This window comes from Stegodyphus dumicola, chromosome X1 (assembly GCF_044657685.1).
Source record: "Stegodyphus dumicola isolate Sdum_Otavi_A_Nest chromosome X1, ASM4465768v1".
Lineage (NCBI taxonomy): Eukaryota > Metazoa > Arthropoda > Arachnida > Araneae > Eresidae > Stegodyphus > Stegodyphus dumicola.
In genome coordinates, this window is record NC_140780.1 from 202148105 (window position 1) to 202174725 (window position 26621).

At 32.4% G+C, this 26621-nt stretch overlaps 1 protein-coding gene across 1 annotated transcript; it reads right to left on the reverse strand.

The window, feature by feature from the left end:
- Positions 1-11310: 11310 nt before the first annotated feature.
- Positions 11311-24933, reverse strand: LOC118189360 (uncharacterized). Its single transcript, XM_035359944.2, has 2 exons — positions 24260-24933; positions 11311-14429 (listed from the first exon to the last, which is right to left on the reverse strand). Exons 1-2 carry the CDS (start codon positions 24729-24731, stop codon positions 13945-13947), a joined length of 957 nt encoding a protein of 318 aa, XP_035215835.1. The 5' UTR covers positions 24732-24933; the 3' UTR covers positions 11311-13944.
- Between the last annotated feature and the right edge of the window lie 1688 nt (positions 24934-26621).

Here is a 26621-nt window from a genome sequence, read left to right on the forward strand (position 1 = left end):
TATGTTTAAAATATTGTATGTTGAATAACGAAATATAATGTTTATGTAAAGGCAATATTTTGCAGCCGAAATATGATAGATGCAGGTTTTTGAACATTTATGCTCCTGTTATCTCGAATTAGAGACAAGTGTAGTTTTCATTATACGAGTTGGAAATTTGTTTCCTTACTTGTGGATTTGAAATGTCGCACCAGAGTGTTGCTATGTATAATGTTACGCTACTGAAATGGAAACAAAAGAGTGTACTACGAAACTGACAGATGCTAGTAACGATAGTTCCAAAGATATGATTAATGATGATTTAGAATATTTCTGTGATTGATTTTTGGATTTGTGGAGTAAGATGAAATTATTGAACAATAGTATTCATAAGTTATTCTCCGATGCTGAATATGAATCTGATGTTTCATAGTGTGAAGAATATACAGACAATGTCAAACTCGGTATTTTTAAAGCATTTAAAACTATTCAGAATGTCATACCTGTCGCTGCTAATAACGTTCCATTTTCTCATTTACTCCCAGGTACTTCTACGTCCATTTCTCATTCCTATACTATAAAGTATAGGAATGAGTTACAGTTAAACTTGAAGCATTCTTTCGTAGGGACATTCCGACAGTTAAACTTGAACCATTTTGTAGGAATGTAGAAGAGTTTCCAAGATTTGGGGAACAAATTACATCTTCTGTCAATTACATCTTCTGTTTCTTAATCCAAATCTTTCAGCCATTGATAAACGTGCTATTTTTGGGAGAATATTTAGAAGATGAAACGAAGAGATTAGTTGATGGAGTAATTATTATCGCAGATATTTATGAAACCACAAAAAACGTTTCATTAATTAATATGATGATAAAATAGAATAATTCAAGTTCACTTCGATTTTTTGGAAAATGTTGCGACAATATCATATTCATCACCTACAGTTTTGGATGGAGTTTTCATCGAGAACAACCAAAGGCTGTGGGCTTTAACTGCTTTAGGAGAAAATATTAAAGCATAAGATCGTGTCTTAGTACCCAAACGTTTACTTGAGTTTCCTGATGACATGTGTAGAAGATGAATTGTTCACGCTAAAAGAGGGAAAATGTCGGAAGGGGATATTATCACACTTCGAAAACTTCTTGCAAAGGAAATGGAAGGAGCACTTACTGCTGAAAAGAAAAGAAGTGAGAAACCAGTTTATTGTACATTTAATTCTTCTACAGCAGCTCTGAATATAAATATTAACTCTAAAACTCAAAATTGTTCAAAGAAATCTTCACCATTTTGTCCTTTCTGTGAAACTAAACGACACTGGCCTCAAAACTGTGAAACTATAGCTGATACTATAAGGAATTTCTCCCACTCTTCTAGCCTGCCTTCGTGGTGTAGTGGTTCTGCACGCTGGGCCGGTATTCCAGAGGTCCGTGGTTCGATTCCCGGCGAAGGCGGTTGCTAATTTTTCATCTCTCCGGCTTTTCCAATTAACCTAATGTCTCTACAATACTAGCACGCGTATTCAAAGACTAAAGAGTGCTGGTAAGTTTATATTATGTAGGAATCGAGGATATAGTGTTAAAAATTTTTCCCGCAAAGAAAGAGCTTTCTGCATTAAGTGCAAAAAGAAGCACTATGTTTCTATTAGGATAAAACCAAATACTGTTACAATTCCTCGCGTTACTTCTACTAACCAAATAACTGCATTTGCTTCTACCTTTACTCATTTACAAGTTCAAATACACATCACTGGCCCAACTGGCATTAATAAATTAACTCTATTCATTTTAGATGGTGGAAGCTAGTAGAGTTTTGTCGATTCACATCTATTATACATATCACTATTGCAAGTTATTAGTTCGAATACACTGCAAGTTAGAACATTTGAGTCCTTCCTTAAGTATTGCACAGCATAGACGTCTTTCAGTTTAAACTATTCGACATTTGTAATAAATCTACAATCACCCTAAAGCCATTTGAAAGCAGTAACTTTTATGCATATCATCCCACTTCATAATTAAATATTGCCCTTCTTGCTCGTAAACAGAAACTGAAACTTGCTGATCCCTATGACAACGTCACCACCTTCCACGCAATAAACAATTTGGCCTAGCTCTGGAATATCATAACGGCTAATGCATTCTGAAATTTTACTCTACAAACGGCATTGATTGGAAATTTATTGTGCCTCTGGTAGATTGGTGGAAAGTTTAGTGGGAGTGTTTTACTTAAACGATATATTAGAAAATCGCTTGGTTGTTCGTTGCCAGATGAGGAATACTACATTAGTAGGGGTAGAAGCCGCCCTGCACAATAGACCATTAGTATATGAGAGTGAAAATGAAGATTCCGCAGAAGCTTTGACTCCTGGTCATTTTCTCACTGGTCAATAATTGACAATGTTGCTATCGAAACGTGGATCCGAAAATGAGAAATTTACACGAAATTACAGAATACCACAATGTATTGCGAAATAGATGGCCTAAGGCAGTGGTCAGCAAACCGTGGCTCGCGAGCTAAATGTGGCCCTTTGGTTCCTTGAGTATGGCTCTTTCACAAAATAACACATGAGGCCGTGCGCACGTAAAAGCAAAAAAAAAAAAAAAAAACTTGAAAATGCAACAAAAAGACCGTCATAACATATCCGCCAATATTTTTCCTAGGAAATTATTTTTGCACCGTTTTCGGCGCCCTTGTTGTGAAAGGGTAATTGAAGGCAACGATGGAAAATGCAGATCATGCGATGTGCGTGTTGATCGCAAAAAGTGACTCCACTGATGCAGCTGCTCATACCTCTTGAGGTTGACCAGAGTACGAAGGATGTCTAGTCACGATTTTCCTATGCGCTGGAGTTTCGTTTAGCTTTGAAATCTGGCTTTACATAACAAAATTGTAAGAAAGATAGGTTTATGTTTAGAACGTTGTATAAAATTTGCATACAAACGCAACACAGTTGTTGAAACTGTGAGAAACATTTCTTGAATATTCCATTGCCAACGTACAGTTCACTTTTTCAGGGCAAGTATCATTATTCTTCTAAATGTACCGTCATCAATAATTAGTATTTTCTAGTAAAATTAAAAACTTTCGTTGGACAGCTGTGAAGGATAAACATAATACATTATATCAGTATCTGTAAATCGAAGATTTCAGACTCAAGTTTATTGTTTTCTGTAACGAAATTTAATACGAAATCTCGTAATGGTAATAGGATGTTGTTCACAATTTAACAAAATGGAGTAAATTCATCTCGAACTCTTTTTCCACAATTTGTAATTTATCTATCTCCGTCTTAGCTATGTTAAGAATGCAGGTATGATTTTCTTCTTGCAGTTCATCATCATCAGAATTTGTCAGTAAAGTTCCACTACGGTGAATCTCTCTGTAAATCCAGCGTTTTCTGTCATTTTTTTTCTTAATTTCTGCTTAACGCAAACGATCTACTTTCGAATATTAGCTTTGGATGACCATTTTGTAGTTTTGGCTTCAGTAAATTTAGGTTTCGATAAATTTGTGATGCGAGCAGAAGCGATCGGGAAGAATGTATTGGAGTGTTAGCAATATCATTATAGATTTAAAGGAAAGTACTAGTTTACTTTACTCTGATGAAATACCCTTCTTCAGTCATGATGAATAATTCAAGAAGAGATACTGAAGCGCTAGAGAGAATAGTTAATATTAACGAAGACTGCTCTAGTACAAACTCTGGTAAGTCTATCAGCACTCAAACTACCATAATCTTTTTACACCGATAAAAACAACTACGAATCCTTCAAACTGACAGTTATCGGAAGTTCTAGCGTTAAGACTTGGAGTATTTTTAAATTAATTTATTTAAGAATATACGTTGTGTACTATATATACTGAAGCAGCATATTACGATTTTATTCGTAGCAGAGTGAAAATGAATTTCGCTACTCAGAAATACTATGCCACAGGCAAATAAAATATATGGTCCAGAATTTCAGAAATGGGAAAATGCTTAGAAGCTGTGTTATAAATTTTTAAAAAAAAATCAACTTCAATAGCAAGCTGTATTCAAAATTTTAGAAACTGAGTACTCAATTTTGATATTAAGCTATGTTAGGAAATAATAGAAAATAAAAAACAAATTTATTTTGGGAGGTTAAGAAATAATAAAAAAAAATTCAATATGTGTATCATTTTATGCTTAAAATTATTTTATGCAAGATGCCTATAATTTATGTGTATCATTTTATGCTTCGTTTCATAACTCATTGAATTTAATTCTAATTAAGAGTTTTGTAGCGAAGATAAATAATGTGTGATTCCGCACATCGTTTATTAATTAAAAATAACTACACAGTAACATTGTTTATATATAATAGCATCGTTAGAACATAGGAATTACATTGTTTGTTTTTACTCATGTTGCATAGTAATATTTTAAAAAGGTATGTATATTGTTTTTGAATCATCAGTCCGCTAAACTTTCTATTACATCTTGAAAAATAAATTACAAAACTAACTCCGTATAGAATTACATTATTACGCAAAGTTGGACGATCTTTTGAATTAATTCAAGTTCTACTGTACAAACCTTTTTACATTTTTTTTCACTTTTTTTCTATTTTAATCTTAAAATGAATATATTTCAAATAATAAAGTAATAAGATATTCAACGTAAATTTATAAATTAAATTATTCATTTATAGTTCCTAAACCGAGTTATATCTTATTTGAAAATTTTCCATTTTTGTGATTGTTTTATAGTAGTCAGATTTTTTTCAGTATAGTGTAAATGAAAGTGAATCTATTTGAAGTGTTTTTGAAAATAATTTTTTACAGTGAATTTAATTTGGATGTCTAATATAGAAATTTTTCCAAAACTCAACATATTAGCTTTGGAAAAGACGAAATTAAACTAAATTAATTTTACAGCTTGAAAATTACAAATAACAAAATATTATTAATGGCTATGATTTTCGGGAGACAGTATAAAGCTGCCTTGTGGCATATTTCGAAAACGTATAAAATGAGATTAGAAACTTCAACTAAAACAATATAATATAAAAATCGTCATGCAATATTGCTTTCGTGTATAATCGTATACCAACAAGAAAAATCACAATAAAAATTGTTAGGCTGTTGAAAACTGTTGTATCATAAATTATAATACGACGTTTAGCTTAAGAGAGCTTCTCCTGACGCATGCGCCGTTCGCGTTTATCCGCGCGGTGATGAATGATGACGTAACTGTTTATTACGTATGTATGTATATGTATACCATTCTTACTTCTTCGCCCTTTTTCTCTGCTGTATGCAACTATGTTTAAGTTAATCTCTGTCATTAAAAATGTTCATTGATATTACAATCTATTTAGGCTTCTTTATTTCTTCAATGGTTATGGGCCCAGGAACGTTTCAACTGTGCCTAATTAGCAAAATACTTATTTTAAAATGAACATTTTGAAGTTTTCGAGCATTGAACTCTTAAGCCTAATTCAGTGCAAGAACTGTTACGTCTAATCAACGGTAAGAACTGATCAGCGTTCAGTTAAGCCTATTTTTATAGCGCTCAATCTTGTTTTTTGGCTGTGAGAGACTGTATTACATTATGTCGCATTTGACTACTATAGAAAAGCTCGGAAAAGATAATTTTGACAGTTGGAAATTACAAATAGAAGCAGTATTGATTAAAAACGACCATTGGGATTATGTAACCGGTAAAGTGCTAAAACCTGCTGAAGGAACCGAAGACGAAAAGAAATGGCTCCAAGCTGATCAAAAAGCTCGCGCAGATATAATTCTTGCAATTAATCCTAGTGAACTGTGTCATATAAAGCATTGTGTGACATCAAATGCTGTGTGGAATAAACTCAAAGCCGTATATGAATCGAAAGGACCTGCGAAGAAGGCTACATTATTAAAACAGCTTTTATTTAGAAAAATGGTGGAAAGCGAAACGATGTCTGAACATTTGAATAATTTCTTCGAAATAGTTGATAAGCTTAAACAAATGGAAATTGACATAGCTGATGATTTATTATCGATTCTTCTGCTCTACAGTATTCCAGAAAATTTTGAAAATTTTAGATGCGCCATCGAATCAAGAGATCAGTTACCTAGTCCCGAATCTTTGAAAATCAAAATGTTAGAAGAATGGGAAGCAAGAAAAGGGAAAACGTCTCAAGATTCACAGAATGCATACTATACTGATTATAAAAGAAGAAATCAAGAACAGAAGAAAAATGAAAAATGGAAGGTAAATTCAAACAAAAATTTTCCAGCTGAAAGAAATTTTCGAAATTTGAAGTGTAATTACTGCTCGAAAATTGGGCACAAGGCATCTGAATGCAGAAAGAAAATAGCTGATAGAAAATATGCACAATCAAATAAGGGAAATCAAGGTTCTATGATGGCTTCTAATTATGAAGAGCAGATTAGTTTAGCAGTAAACAATGCTTATCAGAAGACCTCCTCATGGTGCTTAGATAGTGGCTGTACATCTCACATGTGCAATGACAGAAGGTTATTTTCAGAATTTCACCCTCGAACGAATTCAACCATAAAGTTAGCAGTTGACAAAACATCAAAAATTACAGGAATTGGAACTGTCCTTATCACAGTACCTAACGGAAATAAGACAATTAAACTTACGCTCAAAAATGTGTTATGTGTTCCGGAATTAAAATGTAATTTGCTGTCAACATCTAAAGCTACTGCAAATAATCGTTCAGTGATTTTTACAGAACGACATGCTAGAATAATAGAACCAAATGGATCTATACTAGTGCAGGCTATTCGTCATGGTGATCTTTATTATATACATCCAAGCACTGAAACAGCTGCAATAGCACAGGTAAGTGATTTTGTAAAGTGGCATCTTAAATTAGGTCATTTAAATGAGTCTGATTTGAAAAGACTTAAGTCTGATAACATGGTTAGAAATTTAAATTTTAATAACACTGAATCTCTAAAAGACTGCAAAGTCTGTATCCGAGGTAAACAAACTGTGCAACCTTTTCAAAAAGAATCAAAATTTCAAAGTAATGAATTACTGAACTTGATTCACTCAGATTTGTGTGGACCTATGAGAGTCCCATCCCATGCTGGTTCGCGTTATTTTGTTACTTTCATAGACGACAAATCGCGTTATGTCGAAGTCAGTTTTCTTGAAACTAAAGATGAAGTGAAAAAGGCATTCATTAAATACAAAGCTGCGGTCGAAAATCGTCTAGGAAAGAAAATAAAAATCCTTCGGACTGATAACGGTCTTGAATATCGCGGAGAAGAATTTAATAAATATATTCAAGAATGCGGGATTAAACGAGAATTCTCTGCACCAATGACTCCTCAACAGAATTCGAGAGCTGAACGCATGAACCGCACTTTAACTGAAATGGCCAGATGTTTGTTACTACAAAGTAATCTTCCCCAATCCTTTTGGGCTGAAGCGTTGAACTGTGCTGTTTATATTCGTAATCGTTGCCCGAATCGAAACCTGGGAGTAAACAAAACACCTTATGAATTATTTTTTGGCATCAAGCCAACTGTATTTCATTACAAAATATTCGGACAGAAATGTTTTGTACTTAATAAAAGGTCTAAAGGGAAATTCGATCCTCGTTCAGAACATATATTTGTAGGATACTCAAATGAATCGAAAGCATACAGGCTGTGGAATAAAAATTCCAGAAAAATCGTTATAAGCCGAGATGTTAGATTCATTGATGAATTTGAAAACTGTATTAATTATGATAAAGATTTAGAAGTTTTATTTCTCGAAAATATTCCTGATAAAAAGAAGGAAGAACCTCTGAATGTAAATCAAATATCGGCTGATGAAATAACAGAAGACCCCTCAAATATGGCAGAAGCATCTGCTGAATCATCTGATAATGAAGATTCTGATTCCGAAGCAATACCTGAAATGCAGATTAAAAGGGGGCCAGGTCGTCCAAAGAAAGTCAAGACTGGGAAGCCAGGAAGACCAAAAAAGGAGTACCACAATATAAACATAGAAAAGGAAGAAGCACAAATTGCTGAAGAAGATACAAATCCGACACTAGAAGAAGCATTAAATGGAAGTTATGCTGAGGAATGGCATAAGGCTATGCAAATTGAGTGTGAAGCACTTGTTAAAAATAGTGCATGGAAATTAGTAAAGCGACCACACAACAAAAAGGTAATAGGATGTCGCTGGGTTCTTAGAACGAAATATAATGCAGATGGAACAGTTCAAAAGAGAAAAGCTCGATTGGTTGCTAGAGGATTTGCACAGGAACCTGGAATTGATTTTAATGAAACCTTTGCTCCAGTAGCCAGAGCAAGTTCTATAAGAACTGTGATTGCATACAGTGCTGAACAAGACCTTATGTTATATCAACTAGATTTTGTTATGGCTTATGTTAACGGAGATTTAAAAGAAGAAATTTTCATGGAACAAGCTAAAGGTTTTGAAGACCAAAATAATCCTGATTATGTTTATGCTTTGCAAAAGTCTCTTTATGGTTTGAAACAAAGTGGAAGACAGTGGTATGAAAAATTAGACAAAAAACTCAAAAACTTTGGATTACAACCATTACAATCAGATAAGTGTGTATACAGGATGAAAACATCTCAAGGTGAGTTAATTCTAATTTTATATGTTGATGACTTAATAATAGCAACAAATAGCTGTGATTTATATGCTGAACTTAAAGGTTATCTTTCTAAAGAATTTCATGTTAAAGATTTAGGCAAACTTCATTATTGTCTTGGAATAGAATTTAATCAAGATGTAAATAATAATTCTATTAGTTTATCTCAGCAGAAATATGTTGATAATATTCTACGAAGGTTTAATATGCAAGATGCAAAACCAGTAGCAACTCCTTTAGATCCTAGTGTAAAATTAAGTAAAGAAATGTGTCCTGAAACTGAAAAGGAAGAAATGAACAATGTACCTTATCGCCGTCTAATTGGTTCGCTTATGTATCTTTCTGTGTTTACTAGGCCGGATATTGCATATGCCGTCAGTCACCTGAGCCAATTTAATAACAATCCTGGAAAATTACACTGGTTGGCTGCAAAGCGCGTTCTTCGATACTTAAAAGGAACTAAAAATTATTGTGTAAAATTTCGAAAGACTGGAAAAGCACTTATTGGATATACCGATGCCGACTGGGCGTCAGATGTTAATACTAGAAAATCATATACAGGTTATTTATTCAAGCTAGCTGGAAATCCGATAACATGGGAATCACGAAAGCAACAAACTGTTGCATTATCAAGTACTGAAGCAGAGTACATCAGTCTTTCAGAAAGTGCCAAAGAAGCAGTTTATTTACGTCGTTTTCTTAAAGAATTAAATTTTACTGCTGATTATCCAACCATTATATATTGTGATAATCAAGGTGCACAAAAGCTTATGAAAAATGCTGTTTATCACTCACGCACTAAACACATAGATATTAGACATCATTTCATTCGTGAAATTTATGAAAGAAATGAAATAGACGTTAAATATGTGCCAACAGAGAAAATGCCTGCAGATGTACTGACGAAAACATTGACTGCTTCGAAACATTCTAAGTGCTGTAAATTAATTGGAATAACTGTAAATGATTAATGTTTATTTTTTTTTTCAGCCGCCAAACGTCGAAAGGGGGATTGTTGTATCATAAATTATAATACGACGTTTAGCTTAAGAGAGCTTCTCCTGACGCATGCGCCGTTCGCGTTTATCCGCGCGGTGATGAATGATGACGTAACTGTTTATTACGTATGTATGTATATGTATACCATTCTTACTTCTTCGCCCTTTTTCTCTGCTGTATGCAACTATGTTTAAGTTAATCTCTGTCATTAAAAATGTTCATTGATATTACAATCTATTTAGGCTTCTTTATTTCTTCAAAAACACTGACATTACATTTTTTATTTATAGAAGGAACTGTAAAAACTTAAACGCTGTTATAAATAAAGGGATATATCCCGATTGAGCTCAGTTGGAAAAATTACTGAAGTCTTCCCTCTAAGGCTCATTTTCAGTATAAAACGCTTAAGGCTGTTTTGGAAAGGAGCTCAATAGGCACTAAGGCGTAAGAATGAAGAGGTGATTAAGAAATTACTCAGCGTACAGAACTGGGGAATGATTTCGTTATTAGAGTGTACAAAATATGCTTCCCCTTTGTAAACTCGTTAATTATTGTGTGATTATTTAATTTATTTTTAACTAATAAATTGGTTGTTTAATTTGCAGCTTTTCTGTCACTTAGTCACGCAGCTCGTTATCTCTAGATGGTTATGTACATTTTATGAGACGAGCGTAGGAGTATAAGTAGGTTAACTGGAACTGGAAAGTCTAAAGTCTGATGTTTGAACCTGCCTGGAGAACGTCAGCGAATCTGTGCCTAGGTGTGGTGGGATAAGATGGAAGCTGGAGCCACGAGAAAGTAGTAGCTGGTGATTATTGATGTTTGAGTCGTAGCAAAGGTAGCTGATTTTATTCCTATCCAACACGAAAGTCTACAATTGTAAGCTTAGCACATTAAAATGAGAATTGTGGTTTCTTCTAGAGTAAAACTAACTTCTGAATTTTAGCATAGTCAAGTGGACTTAATCTGTATTTTTATATCAATTCTCTAGCGAAATTGTAAGTTAAATGTTATTAAGTTTTTGTCTGCATGAACCTAGAAATATCAATTCCATCTAGATAACTCGGGAAAGAAATCAATGGTATCTAATAAATAGAATCCACAGAGGTAAGCTGTAGTGGTTACAATAACCCAACACTCTCAATTCTAACAATAAGTTGTCATAATTGTAATTCATTTTTCTGAATAAATAAACAGAAAATATAACTGATAGTAAAAAATAAAATAAAACATATGGAAATAGGTATTGGGAAAAAAAGGAGCTACTGAAAGTAGTTGGTAAATACGTGAAGAATTTTTCTTGAAGGACAATAGTTTGCCTACTAGCAAGTGGGATGGTAAATTTCGTTATTGTTTCTCAGTCCCATGCAATTGGTGCACTCATAAGGCTATCCTGTTTTGAGGATATGCTTTCGAAACGAGGTCTTTCCATAAATATGAAGATATATTATAATCTTAATGAATCAAGCTATAGAAACTATTTGCTTTTATATCCAGTTACCACTGAACATTACAAGTTTCAATTTTATCACCTCTTAGTGCAGCTGACAACTTTTCGATTTTTAAATTTTTAAAATAGCAAAATGCTTTCTGACAATAAAAGTTGGCCTAACGGTTAAAAGCTCTGACTCGTCATTCTTCTCTGGAGTTGTAAAATTATTATTTAAATATAAATTGTGTTTTTGTAATGGTGAAAAGCAAGTTCCATAAAAACAAAATAAGACAAATATCGAGAATTAAATAAATTGACATTTATTTTACAGCTGATACAATATCATATATCTCCGAAGAATTTTGCAACAGAATAAATGTAGCATATTAAATATTCCTTTATACACGAGACTAGATTATAACGAACAAAACCATTTCTATTCTTTTTTTAGTCCAAAGGGAAATTGTCCCTGACTGACTATTGGTTTCGTTTCGCGATTTTGCGTCGAATCACTCTGAATGCCCGTTTCCTTTTTCAAAGTGTTGCCACCAATTTTTTATTAAACAATTTTAACATAAAATTAATGTAATTTACTCATTTATAGCATTAACTCATGCTCCAGGTGTCACTTACCCTTGCATTATATTTAAGTGACAGAAGTATGCTTGCATTTTCTTTTCTTTCTATCTTGAAGCAATTTGCTCAGAACTATTAATTTCGTATTGCCATTTTGCGTCGATTCACTAAAAGCGTTGTTTAACTTTTCAAATTGTTGCCACCAAATATTATCGCCCGGTATTATATTTAAAGAAATTAAATAATAAGGAATCTGCCTAAATGTATGTTTCTCGCATTGTGATAAAACAACGGTACCTAGAATCATCAAATTTTGAATATTGAACGTTTCCAGGGCATCTGCCCAACTTGAAATTTGGAATTTGTTTTATTATCGATTTCATATTTTGTAAAACTTTAACGAGCTTTTAATTAACAAACTCAAGGATTTCAAAGCGAGCAATGCCAACGTTGTACAGAAAAAACATTTTTATCTCCAGCGCGCGAGGCTGTGTATCGGAAATTCTAAAGATATGCACATTTTAAAATTATTATGCGATATTGCTGTTGAACTGAATTTTATAGTTTAAGTGCGAAGAACATGATATTTTATAAATAAAGGTAACACATAAAATGTTAAAAAAACTCCCCTTTTTGACGTAATTTAAAATCTGAAACATTTCAGATTTTTCTTTTCTTTTTTTTTTTTTTCCTTTGCACAAGAAACGATGTACGCTATTAACAAAAGACCTCTGCATTTCGTGCAGAGCTCTGAAATGTTAATGTCAGGTTCAAACTCAACTATCATATGTAATATAAACACTTTATAATCGGTAATGTGCGTGTTGCACCAGTATGCTGGTCTTTCTTTTGGAGTAAAGACATAATATTAAATGAAAATATTTTTATCATTTAATATTATTTCATTATTTAAATTGAAACAAAATATTACAATCAATATATATACAGCAAAGAATAATTTTTATTCACCTGAACCATCGTTAATTGGCAAACTTTGAAACTTAAGTCAAAATATTTACAAGTCTACCTGTAAAGAAATATAAGCATTAAACATTTTCAAACTTCGATTTCCTTTAGCTCTGTACAAATATGTGCAAGAAACATTTTTGGCGCATTATTTTAATTGAATAATTCTCATGTTCATTTAATAGTACATACAAATTGACATTAAATTTAAAATATTCTTTAATTTATCATTTATGCTTCATTAATCCATCTAATGAACTAACAATACATGAATAGTTTAATATTTGTCAACTCTTATAATAATTGATAATTCGGAAAGTGGTAAATTAATAGTACAATATCTGAAGGATTTTTCACATTAGTTTATATGCTTGATAATAGAATTATTTCCTCACGTTTCCAAAACTCTTTTTTTTATCAAAGTACTATACACTGCACATGTTCGTTTCTCAAAGGTGTGTAATTCAAATGATCTCTTTTCGAATTTTAAAAAATATTCTTTGGAACAATGTTTGATTTTTTATACATGATGAATTCTTTTTGACTAAGCATAATATTGAAATTTTTATTAATATAGCTAATAATAATTTAGCTTCTGTTTGATAAAGCTATAAAAATAATTGTGTTTACTTCTGTTTCTCTAGATCAAGATTTCTCCATAGCATAATTAGCTTTTCCCCATCCTGCCCTTCGAAACTTCATTAAGAGGTATGGTTACCTATGCCTGTTCCAAATTAAGTGTAAAATGTTTGGTGAAGAAATAAATGGTCCTTCTCCTCTTCTTGAATTTATAATTTTACCCTTACCTATCAAGGAAAGCGCAATTTAGTATGATACTGTTATGTCAGTCTTAATAGAGTTTTTTATCAATATATGCTATCCTGAATTAGGTACTCTTTTCATTGACTTGCCACAGCATTTCCTCTAATTGCCAAACATAGCCATCTTTTTCTCGTGGTATTTTTTTTAATTAGGATAAAAAAAATCACACCATTCTATAACCACTCGTAATTAGTATTGCAAATAAAAAGTAAGTAATCGCGATCTGTGACCTATACTGGACTTATTTAATTCAGGTTTTAACACTATTTATAAGTGATAATATACGCTAAGTCATCACAATTAACAGTGTTTATGGAGCGGAACATATATTTGGTAGAAATTGCACTTTAATTTGGCCAACTAAAAAAGGGATACATTCTTTTGGTAATTTAAGTAACTTTGTTTTCTTTAACACATTTATATCCTTGAGTACCCTGAGAGAATAATTCGGATATTTGTCTTTATCGTTCTCGAATGCGACTTTTAAGAAAAGATTTCTAAAGCTAGTTTCAAATCAGTAGTGATTCAAAATTTCTAGCCTATTGTGGTAGTTGTATTATTTAAATTTTAACAATGCCTATCATCCATAACGTTATTCCAGCTGCCTGGAGAAACGTCTTTAATTAAATTAGCTTGATCTTGTTCTCCATCACTCTCAGCTTTCTCAGCTTCTCTGAGCTGAGCCAGTCTGGCTTGTTGCATTTCTATATGTTGTTTTCTGTGCTTTATTCGTCGATTTTGGAACCACACTTTTACTTGGGCTTCTGTGAGGTTCAATGTTGATGCCAAGTACAGTCTTTCTGGCCCTACCATGTATTGCTGACGTTCAAATTCCGATTCAAGTCGTTCTAGTTGTTCGGGACTGAAAATCGTTCTAATTCGTTTCATTTTGCCACTGTGAGAAATGGGCTTCTGGCTGTTCGTACAGCCTAAGTTCGTAGATTTTTCCGGAGGACTGGATGGCACATTGTTCGTACTGGACGGCAAGATGAATCTGCTTTCGGCATCTGCTGTAGTATTCGCTGCTGAATGGTATAATCTCGACTTGTTTTCTATAAATAATGAAAAAAAAAGTGGGTTAGAGCTAAAGCAAATATTAAACCGTAATTTGTTCATGCAAATTCATGATAATACCAAGGTATTTAAAAAAAGTATTACTTAAGTTATATCATAGGGGAAGAAAGTTGGTAACTTAATCTCAGTGTGCGACTCTCTCTCTCTCTCTATATATATATATATATGTATATATATATATACACAAAAAGATTGAGATGTAAATGAGATAACGAGTGTTTATTCAGATTAAGGTAGAAAGAAGTGTTATTTAAGCAAGAGTTTCGAAATTTAGTTTTAGAGCATTATCTGTCTATTCCAGGCCACATTGTGCCGTGGTTATTAGCAATTTGATTCTGTGGCGCTGAGTGCTTCTAAGCATTCGGCTTTGTCTCGTCGGTTTTCTAGAAACCAGAGCCTTTCTTGCCCGTTAAATTATTTTGTGAGCCGTTAGGCTAACCTACAACATTTGAACTTGTTCAGCGTTACGTATTTCTGTTGAGCCAGAAGTGCTTGGCTTGTGTAAACCCAAGTTGGGTAATTGTTAATTTTATGTATTAATTTTATGTTTATGTTATATATGTCTTATAAAGCCTTCTTCTGACTTTGTTTTGTTTCACAAGTTTAGAAAATAGTTCTTCAATATACGCTCCCAAAGAGAACTAGACTTTATGAGTATATGTATCTATATATTTTAGCATATATATCTATACATTTATTAATTTTAAGAAAGTAATGCGCTTACAGGATTTCTAGGCAATTTCATTTTCTAATTAATATCTTACAAAAATAGGATTTTCCCGCTTGCGTTCATGATTACTCTGAATTGGCTGATTAGAATTTAAAGAAATTTTGACAAACGGTGTAAGCACAGTTTAAAATAGTCAATTATTATACATCTAACCTAAGGCCTTAGATTTCTCACTTATCATTGTTTCAATTAAATTTATGATAATTGTGTATGCAATTCTATTTAAATATGCATACTTACAAACATTAGTTTATTATAAGTACATTTCTATATAGGTACGTCACTCCTTGAAGTATTAATCATTCTCTACATGTTAGAATGTACACTGCGGGGGGGGGAGGAATTGGACAGCTCCATAGCTCCCGTTCTACTGAGCCGACTGACGAAATTCAAGTTGCGCTTTTCATTCTCGGAAGCGAACTTAGGATATGTATTAGATTTATATACAGCATTGTTCTAATATAGGTATTTTGACACAAAATTGGACATTTTCTGAAATGATATATCATTTTTTTTCATATTTCAATTCTACGACTCAAATTATGCCAAAGTGTCAAGTTTTGTAAAAATCGCACAAGTAGGTTTTAAAAAATTAGCCCTCAAAATTTAGCTCCTTAGTGTTAATTGAATTTGATATATATTTATTAATATCTCTCTTTTTTTATTAAACTTACTTGATTCCTTCTTCCAGAATTCTAAATTTAGGTTTATTCCAAATAAAATTCCTCCATTTTTATAATTTATTTTTAAATAATTTTTATAAATTTTTCGAAAAAAATTTTGAATCATAACCTGTAAAATTTTACCATCATCTTAAACTAGATGCATTTGTAAGTATACCCGCAAAAAATTAGAGTTTGTTATTCAAATTTCCTATGATATACGTGAATTTTCATAGTGGCGCATTTTGAAATTTGGCATATTTGTTATAAGCGATAATAACGCCGAATGTGCTCACGAACTTTGTTAGAATTATGTGAAATAATGAACGATGACTTTTTCCGCTCGTTTACAATGAAAAAAGGAAAGGAAAATAAGGTTGCTATAAATTGAGAAGTTCTCCAAGTTGGCGCAAACTAAAAGAATTGCGATAAGATAAATTTTTAAATTTCTCCACAAATTTTGCAAAATTTAATATCTATGCATAATTTGAGTCGTAGAATCGAAATATGGAAAAAACAATGGCATGTCATTTCAGAAAAAATCTGATTTTGTATCAAAATACCTATATTAGAACAGTGCTATATATAAATCTAATATATATTCTAAGTCGCGCTTTTGAGACGGGAAAAACGCAATTTGAATTTCATCAATCGACCCAGTAAAACGGGAGAGATAGAACTGTGCCATTTTTTCCCCCCTACAATGTACATAATACTGTACATACCCGCAATGTACATAACATACTGTTAAAACCTATATTTGTTCAGTCCAGCAGCTTAAAATTTTGGAAAGCAAATTAATTATCAAAGTTGCTGTTGCATGTTATCGAAAGATAAGAAGATGAGGTTTTGGGTGGAAGAGCCCCTAAATTAAGCAAATTATTATCATCCATCTAGCAATAAATATTTCTTGTGAGAAATGCGTCAGCTTTTCGATTTGGATGCAAGCATGTTTCCTTGGAGAATTTAACTGAGATGCGTAAAATGTATTCTTAAAAATTTTGTGCTGTATGCGGGGAAAGTATATTAATTTAAACGATTATAAAGGGGGGATTAAGGATGTGAGTATTACTGCAAATTAAACAGAACTGTAATAATTGAGGGTATTATATGTGCACATTTACAGCAGTATTTAGAACATAGTTAATTGATTACTGCATAACCCCTGAAAATCATTGAACTCGGAATTTGTGGGCAGGCGACACGTAATCCTTTCAGCATCCCCTTTCACTGTCATTTCGTCCGAACCTATAACGATTCCTCCGAATTCGTCCGAACCTTCTAACGATTCCTATTTAAGCGTATCATGCGATTTAGGCGCATTCTTCCCTGCTCATAGTTTTCACCAACTAGGTTGTCCTTTTTTTTTTTTTTTTTTTTTTTTTTCGGTGAGCTAACAAAAGGCTTGAGGCCACGTGCGAAAAACCCCCCAGTTTGTTCGATCCCCAAATACACGACCCTGAAGGGGCGTTAACAGTAGTCATTCTACCAAGTGCTCTTTAGTTCAGACTTGAACAGGCGCCTTATTGCTTCTTTGGCGACAGTCGTTGACTGTGTAATAAGGGAGAAACGAGAAAGAAAGAATATTTAAATTTAAACATTAAATTTTAAGTTAAAACTGAGGAAAAAGTTTTGAGGAAAGGAAGTAAAAATATTTGATTGCTAGCAAAACGAGATACACAGACTTTTGTATTCACATTTCGGTAAAATAAGAATTTTGAATACACTAATAATTTTGTCATCGAAAAAAATTAAAAAATTAAAAAACTATGTACAGCCTATTTCAGGTAATTAAAACAATTTCAGTATCTGTATCAATAACTCAATCAATGCGCAACGGTTCAAACATTTGTAACACCTTCGTACGCATTTAACACATTTTAATACATTAATTCCTACAAGAGCATACCACGAAAAAAAAAAAAAAAGGTTGAGATTTTAAACAATTAAAACCATATTCTTATTTTTTTTCTTTCGAATAATAATACGAGTATAATCATTCATTCTTAAATCATTTTGAGAGATTTTCTTAAATGCGCACCATGCGTATGTTTTCAAAGAGATTGGAGGAATATCTATGGAAAACGGGGGGTGGGGGGAATAAACCTCAGAATTCCAAACAAATAGGCTAATCCATTTCAGGTGCTAGGTAATGAATCAGGGATGAAATAAAAATGGTTTTATCATTCGAACTTCCTTAGAAAGCTTATTGATTTGTGAATCGCTCAAATTCCTGTGTACTGAAATATCTTGTGAAGAATAAGTTTCCTTTCTCCGACATAATTTATTGGTGGTGCTTTGAATGATTTTTCACTTTTATGCAAAGCAGACACAGGTATCAATGGCAGAGATTTAAATTCGAAAATATTTTTAGGCCGAAGCTTGTACCAGTTAGTGTGATATCAGACCCGAGAAAAAACATGAAAACTGAAATAAAAGAAAATATTTAACTTTCTTTAGGCGATAGTGAATTTATCAAAATATGTTCACGATTTAACATTAGCTTCCACTGAAAAAGAAATGAAACTGTCAGAATGACTTTTAAGTTTTCAGTTAAAAGAAATGTAATTATTTAGTAGAAACCTGAGGAATATTTTATCGGTTTAAATCCTATACGGGCACAATATTTAGACATATTTTATATCGCTTATTTTTAATGCCAACATGGGAATTTAAAGCTTTACAACCTACTAACAACACAAAAGAGCACTAAGAACTGGTAAGGCAACCTTTAGAAACCACAACAGCCCTCTAGCCTAGGTAGTAAACGAATTGTGGATATTTATTTATGCCAACCGATTTAACCTACCACATTGGCGATGAAATTTGATTCCACGAGGTTCATGTGCTACAGCAACCCTACCGATGACACGGATAATAACACGACCCCTCATAGCTGACGTATGCTGAGGCCTTTGAGAAGGGCAATTTGTCAAAACTCTTGATATTGGAGTCAAGTGTTTTGACAAGCTATAGCCACTATTCTCCTCTATAAGCTACCGTATCGCTACTAAATGCTCTGAAATCTGAAATGATGGGTTTCGTTTTTGTGACAATTTATATTCTCTGAGCGACATTGGTGATTTTATTGTGTGGCTGTGATTTGAAAGCTTTATTTAATATCAGAGTAAAGAGAAGAATATATTTGAAAACCTTTAAAAATATTTTTAAATCTATTACGTATCATTTTACCTTATTTAAGTAAATATTTTTAAGAAGCATCTAAGAGTGGCTAAAATTACTAAGATGATAAAAAAATTTAATATCCATATAACTCTCTTTGAGACATATGTTTAGCGCTTATCGCTCTTACACTTCTTAAAACAACTCCTAAATGATACACTGTGTTCACAACGGCCAAGCAGATAAGAACTCTGAACCAAATAATTCGTCACGGGTATGGTTCCTACAAGCCAGTTAGTTACCTTTAAAAAGACCTCCTCGAAAAACATTGTTTTCAAAGCAGCTAAAGCTCTTGTGCTTTGCTGGAGGCAGTCCATCTAAATAGCACTCTCTTTTAAGTAAGTCACATTTTTTATTGCAATAAAGCAGTCTAGGCTACTTACGGCTCTTAACGGCCTTAGAAGAATGCTTTTGTAGGGAATGCTCCAACAAAAGTTGGCATGTATTTGCGTAACACAGGGCAACAAATCAGAGAGGAACAAAAATTGATTTTTCCTTTTGTAACAGAAAATGATGATAATCGAAAAGTGTTTTAGTAAAATAACTAAAATAAGGCAAGCGCAATAAAGTATCAACCGAAGGGGAGAATTTTATAGAAATTGACATAATAAATAAAACTTAGGTCAGTAATGAAAACGTAGGATTCATAAACGAAAAATTAGACGATTGATTTTGAAATTTTTAACATACCTTCATCTTCTAAAAAGTAAAAAGAAATTAAATAAATAGAAGGGGAAAAAATTGAAATGTTAACTGCCAATGAAAGAAAAATAGAAGATTATTTTTAATTAATATTTTAATAAAATTCTAAAGATTAATTGTAATTTCTTTGAATTATTATTACAAATAATAATATCATCTAAAAGTAGCAAAATTTCGTCTCAAGTAAAATAAAATGCTTTTAATCTTGTATTCGTGCAGATCTGACTAAAGTTTTATTTCACTCTCAAGTAGATTAAATAGGCCAGTAACTGTAAAATCAGTGGCTTCGTGAATAAGTCTGTCGAGCAGTGATTTCTCCTAGGTTTCATTACGAACGACTAAATTGGATGCACGGAATTTTCGTAATTTCCCACACATAGGACAGGTATACGAGTCAAATTTTTTCAAAAAATTCTCCAGAAAACCATACCTTCAATTCCTATTAGCAATCAAACACTCTACTCCCAAAAATTAATCTAATTTAACTTCAGTAATTAAACTGAACCCTGATTTTAGAATTGAATGAATTAGTAAACACATAGTTTAAAAAAATGACATTGAAACAGGTTAAATTCATAACATGGCTATCCAGATAGCATGTCTTAGCTGCTCTTTAATATTCTTATTGTTCATGTCGTTCTAAAAATAAAATATGTGATCTTCATTTCTAAAATTCTTCTTCATCACATTTTTAACTATATCTTTTTTATGTGCATACATAAATATATTTAGCCTGGCTTTCCGTTCATGAAATTCATAACCACATGCAAGAAATTATGCAATGAAATTTCGAATAAAATTTCATACTTCATAAATTTCAGGTCATTCTAAACAAACTCTGCTTCTAAACAAAAGAAGATACAGAATGAATCAGATATCAACAAATTTTATTTACCCTTTTAAAAAACAATTTCTAAATTAAACTGAATTTTAAAAGAACTTTTAATTGCATAAACACACCGCCCGTCTACACGCTCAGCAATCCAGAAGGAGTAGCAAGGGACATACTAGCCTCAGAAAAGATGTGAGAGAAGGTGAAAAACTTAAGTAGTATAAATTAAATATAAATGTGAAAATTATATCAATAATACATGGAAGGCATAGTTTTTGTTCTTCACCTGTAATAATCTGTAGACACAGCTTTATATGCCGGTTACATTTTTATATATTGTCAGAACTTTTTTCATTGAGAACGATAATATACAGATGGAACTAATTAATGGAGATGAACATAGTAAAAAAAATCAGTAACTCTCGGAATCAAAGTTCTAGAAATAAGTTTCTGTTCATTTCAGAGCATGAGAAAAATATCAGTGATAATGAAATATAGTAGAGGATAAGAATACTTCTGAACAATAGTATGTCTGGGTTGCTCCGATTTTCTATACAGCATGTAAGATTTACAAAACAGTCAACTGAAAGAAGGCAGTGTAAGCATATCAAGAAAGAGCCTGATTACCGACTAGGCTCACAAAGCCCAGACCTTGAGTTCTGGGTTCTAATAAACCAGCAAATCATCCTATGACTCCTCACATCTCTATTTTTCTGTTGTGAAAATAAAGAAATTGTGCAGCTATGGATGCCTGAAAGAAAGCCTTGGGCCCTTTTGTCCAGCATTTTATCATACATTAAAGATATGAAAATGGACTGCTTTATTCCTCTCAAAAACATGCGATTTTTGACATTCAGAGTCTAGCATTAAAGATATAAAAAGAGCTACAAAAACTTAAATGATTGTTATGTTACATACTTAATACATTGCTTTATTAATAAGCCTTATTTATGGCAACTACAATAGTGTTTTCGCTATTAAAATCAGTACAAAATTTATAATTAATCAATCCAATAATAAATTCATTGTACTGCATTTTAAGCAATTAACTAAAAATGTGTTTAAAGCTCTAATTCAAAATTAATAATTAATTTGGAAAAAAATTTAAACAAAAAAATTACTCAAATATTATGCAAATTAAGTAAAAGTTGCATCTTATCTGTGATTATGGTAAAGCTTTTTATTGGCATGTTTTCTTTAAAAAAAACATACTTAATTACTTTTGCATTAAAAAATCTGTTTCTGTTTTTTATCAGGGCTTAAATGCAGCCGGAACCTACCGAAGCCCGGCTCCAGTACTTCTTATAGTTTGAGGGAAATTGTGGTTCCAACAAGACCCCAAATATGATGAGCTCTTGTATTTTAATTTAAGTATTTCAGTTTTTTTATTAATTTTGTATTATTTTAAATTTTATTCAATTTTAATTATTAATTATTCATAATTTCATTTATTTATTTTTCACTTTTCTTGAAGATCTCCCTTAGGGTTTCATCACTGTTAATTTTAGGAATCAAACTCTGTTTTTTATTACCCAAGTCTATGAGTTCCTCTTTTGAATTTGAAAATTTGCAAATAAAATTTTCTAGCCCGAGTTCTCTAATATTTTAGTTTGTTCAAAATAACAAATATTCAAATATAGGAGTTGAATTTCAGATATAACTGTAACAGTATTACAAATTTAATTGAAAAATAACCATTTCATCCTGTAGATGTTCAAACATTCTGTAATTTTATGTAATATTATTAGTGGGAAGCATTCATTATTCACTTAAGTATATAAAATTTCACGTAATATCCAAAAACAGAGATAAATATTACTGAAGTGAATCTTTTATAATCTGAACTTCAACAGTTTGCAAAAGTACTCGGTTAACTATAAAAACAAATTAATGTTTCGGATTTACAATGTAATGCATAAGATACAAAGCTAGTAGCAAAAGCTGACTTATTTTTATGCATGGCTCATTTAAACCAATTATCCTAGTTATCAACGTGCCGTCCCAAAAGCAAGCTGTGCAATGCAAATCAATTCAATTATCAATGCAAGTTCAGTCTTGACAAATTTTGAAATAATAAATTTTTTAATAAAATTTAGATTTAGAGGAGAGTCATAGTTATTAAATACATATATCTTTTTAAACTCAATAATTTTTAGTGAAACAGCTGTTATATAATTTCTTTCATGTAAATTGTTTTATAAAACAATAATTGAAATAAGATAAAATTCATTTAATTAATAACACTACAACGAGAATAATAATTTATTTAATATTCTTAAGCTGCAGAAATAAGAGTTAATTCTTATTGAATAATGCAAGTTAAACATAAAACATGAGCTTATATTATTTGCGAGAGCATAAAATCTTTCAAAGAACTAGTTTCTTGTCTCTAGTTTTTTTCCCTTTCCATTAATTTTATTCTGAATGAAAATGAGCTTCAAAAATTTGAAACAGCAAACAGGGAAGAGGAAAACTATGTCATCATAAAATAGTTTCATTACATTTTGTTTTAGTATTTGTTCAGGTACACAGTTTGATAAACATACATGAAGTTTAAAAGTGTAATGATTCAGTATCAGTTACGACTAAAGCTTGGTTCTAAATTTATAGTGGTAACTTCTTTTCGCACTAAATGAATTTAAGATCATACAGCATTATATATATACACTTCAGCTAAGGAAATTTATCACATTAATCAATTGAAAAGTATATTTCAAAATTAGTACTTATTTATATGTTTTTGATTAAATTTTCCTCCTTAAATCAAAATTACATATGCAGATATTTTTTTCATAATATACGTTAATTAAATATTAGTTTTGTTGCTTTGAATCTGTTTATCCATTCGCGCGAAAGCAGACCAAAAAATAGAAGAGGGAAATATTTTTAGTTCTTATGCTCTTCGTACACTGCTTTCAAAATTAAAAAAAATAAGGTGATGTAATAATTAATTTACAAACCTTTTCAATGCGCTCTTTCTTGTAATGAATTATTTAACCAACTGCACTAAGTTTCAACAAATTCATTAAAGTTATCTTTTAATATGAACTTCTTAAAATGTTTTCATTAAATGCTGTAAAATAATTATAGCTCTTGTTTTTAAAATCTTTCAGAAATTTCTCACTCAAAAATAAGCAGCATAATACTATAACTCAGTTATACTAAAATTGATATTTGATAATTAATTACTTTAAGAAAATATGCAAATTTGAGAAGCTTTTCACAGAACACTGAAACTTTTGGATGGCATTTTTGAACGTTAAATTTCCACAAGCAGTTAATCAATTTTAGTATTGCTAAGTTTTTCACACTTAAGCTTTTGTAATCATGTTCAGTTAAAATAGTCAGTTAAGTTTTGAGATTAAAGGAAATCATTAATATTTGAAATGCATTAACGCAGCGACTGTATTACACATTTTAGAACCATGGTAAAAAATTACCTGCATTAATTGTTCAGAAGACTTATATGTTTATCTTTAGTAGTAATTAGGATACATTAGGAAAAGCAACACATTGCATTTCATGAAACTGACATATCTTTTCATGGCTTTATAAAAACGTATAAAAATACAATAAATTGAAAAGTTAAGGATTTTACTCATTGGCAAGGCACAATATTCTTTAGTAATTCATGATAGTGCAGCTTACATGCAGTAAAGAAGTGGTAAAAATATTATAAAAAAGCAACGATTTACATACCTCTTTCCTTTTTTCCTCCGCATGACTCCGTCGGCGATGGAAAGAGAGCAGTAAGGGATGATCTCGATGTTGCCGTCGGAACAACGTACGGCTTCGGCGATAATAGTTGACTGTCGCGGCAAGCACCCGAGGCAAAGTCAGTCCCATACTCATCTGCTCTATCGCTGCTATTATCATCAAGCCCCAAGATTGCTTCAATGGTGAAGGACTTCATCCTCGCTGATGAACGAGAAATGTTCCTTTCCGGTTGCGGATACCCTTTTTGTTGGTACGCTAAGCCGGTGAAAGTGGTTCTCGCATTGTTTGCTAAGCGGCTTGTAAACATGGTATCATAGCATCTGTTGACAAAATTCATCATCGGCGGACTTGGTGTACCGGATGGGGAGGAAGATGTAACGGAATCCGTTCCAGTTACGTCTGCAAATGGATGATACGACAAAGAGTAAGAAAAGGGTAACATCGTCGCTTGCATGCTTATTTAAATTTTAATGATAATTTAAGTCCAGTATCTGCGAGACGCAGTAAAATTATTTTGTTAAAAATAGCGCGCAAATTTTTCCATCGAATTGGGACAGACGAGAGAGAGATCGCTTTGTCAACTCAGTCAATGGAAATGCGAGGCTGAAGAAGAGGCGAGTCTTTTTGAAGCACAACACGCTCTTAAGTTCTCTATAAGATGCTGAGGGCGATTAGAGCTTACTAGGATTCGTTCTAAGTCAACTGTAGCGTTATTGCCGACATTTGTCTTCGCCGGAGGTTTCCCTGTCTCGACCAATGGGAAAGGCTTTATGGCGTGACGTCAAATGCACAGCCAGCAGCGGTTGGTGAGATCGCTACTAATGATCATGTGAGGGTGGTTTCCAGATTTTGCCCCCCCAACTAGTGGTTTCAACTCAGTAGTTGCAGAGAAGAGATAATGCCTTCTTTATTGCATTAAGAAAAGTGTATATGTGCGGAGTGGGTGGATGGGTTAGAAATGAGGAGTGAGTTCTCATTTGAAGAGTAATTAGTCGGATGGAGAATTTTAAGGTGCTCGAAATTAGCGCCCACCATTATCTTACGAACTTCGATTAAGGAATGAATTCTCGGATTTCGTATGCTCGCTCTTTCAGTTTATTTTGTTTTATTGTTTCAAGAAAAGTTCACAGAAAGCAGAGAATGCTAATATTTGGCATGAAAAATATTCAAAAGAAACATTATCACGAAAAGCATGATCTGTTTATTCACAGTTCCAAGCAATCCTACATTTTAGAAAGTTAGGCATTATATACATTTGTTGATTTCTGTACTAATTGTTGCGCAGAAATTACATAACTGGTCTTAATAGATTGTTTTCCGTTTTTCTTTAATTTTTTTCCCTCCCACTATGAAATTTTAGAACTACTAGATTCGTTTTGTAGCGGGAAACTTCAAAATTATCTATGCCCTCTCTGATATTCGGACCGTCGATCTTCCGACTGCCAGCCAGACATGCTACCAGTTACACTATAAATGCGCACACAGGATAAGGCGATAAATCCTTATAGACTTACTTCCGAATTTTATTTCTAGATGTTCCCTTTCTTGTTCTCCTGTTATTCACTATGTAATGCATATTTTACTCTTTTTCCGTTATTCACTTTTGCATCAATATGTATAGATACACTACTGCTTTCTGATCTCATTTTGAAGATTCATGCAGAATGATTGACTTCAAAAATTTAGTTAGAAAGTACAATACCCTTTATACATTCCCATTGCCGTAAAAAAGTAAATAAGTAAAAAATGAAAGACAAAGTTAAAGAAAACAAAGTCTCTTTTGCTCTTCCAAACTTCACTTTTAAATCATAATAAATGACTTAATTACGTTTACATTAATTGATACGTTTATAAAAAAATGAAATTTTATGGAAGTTTTAATGAAGGATGATGTTCAATTCATAATACAAACTTGGAGGTACAGAACAAAGATACGAACATATCATTTTGTGATCCGGCATTCGTCTAATTCATAATATTCACATAGGAAACCCAGATCGCAATCCGTTTATTTAGTCATAAATTCGGGTGTCTCCCTTCAACTGAAGATATTTACGAGAACTGTTCAAAATTTCCTCCTCCAGCAGCGATGCATACTTTACAGTGTCGGTGTAGCGACTGGCGTACACTGGCAAAAATACCAGATATTTCACGCACACATGCAGCAGTTACTGATATTCGAGCAACGAGATCCTCAGCTGAGTCAGATTGAGTCGCATAAACAAGACTCTTCAGATGTCCCTAGAAAAAGTAATCAAGGCTTCATAAATCGGGAGATTGGGGTGGCCAAGAGACTGGTCCAACACAGCCAATCCATTGCGTCCCAAATAGAGCATTCAGGTAA

Coding starts and splice junctions, on each gene's coding strand:
- LOC118189360 (XM_035359944.2), bottom strand. CDS start 24,731: ATGCAAGCGACGATGTTACCCTTTTCTTACTCTTTGTCGTATCATCCA. Junction 14,430..24,259: donor CGGAGGAAAAAAGGAAAGAG/GTATGTAAATCG, acceptor CATTATTTATAG/AAAACAAGTCGAGATTATAC.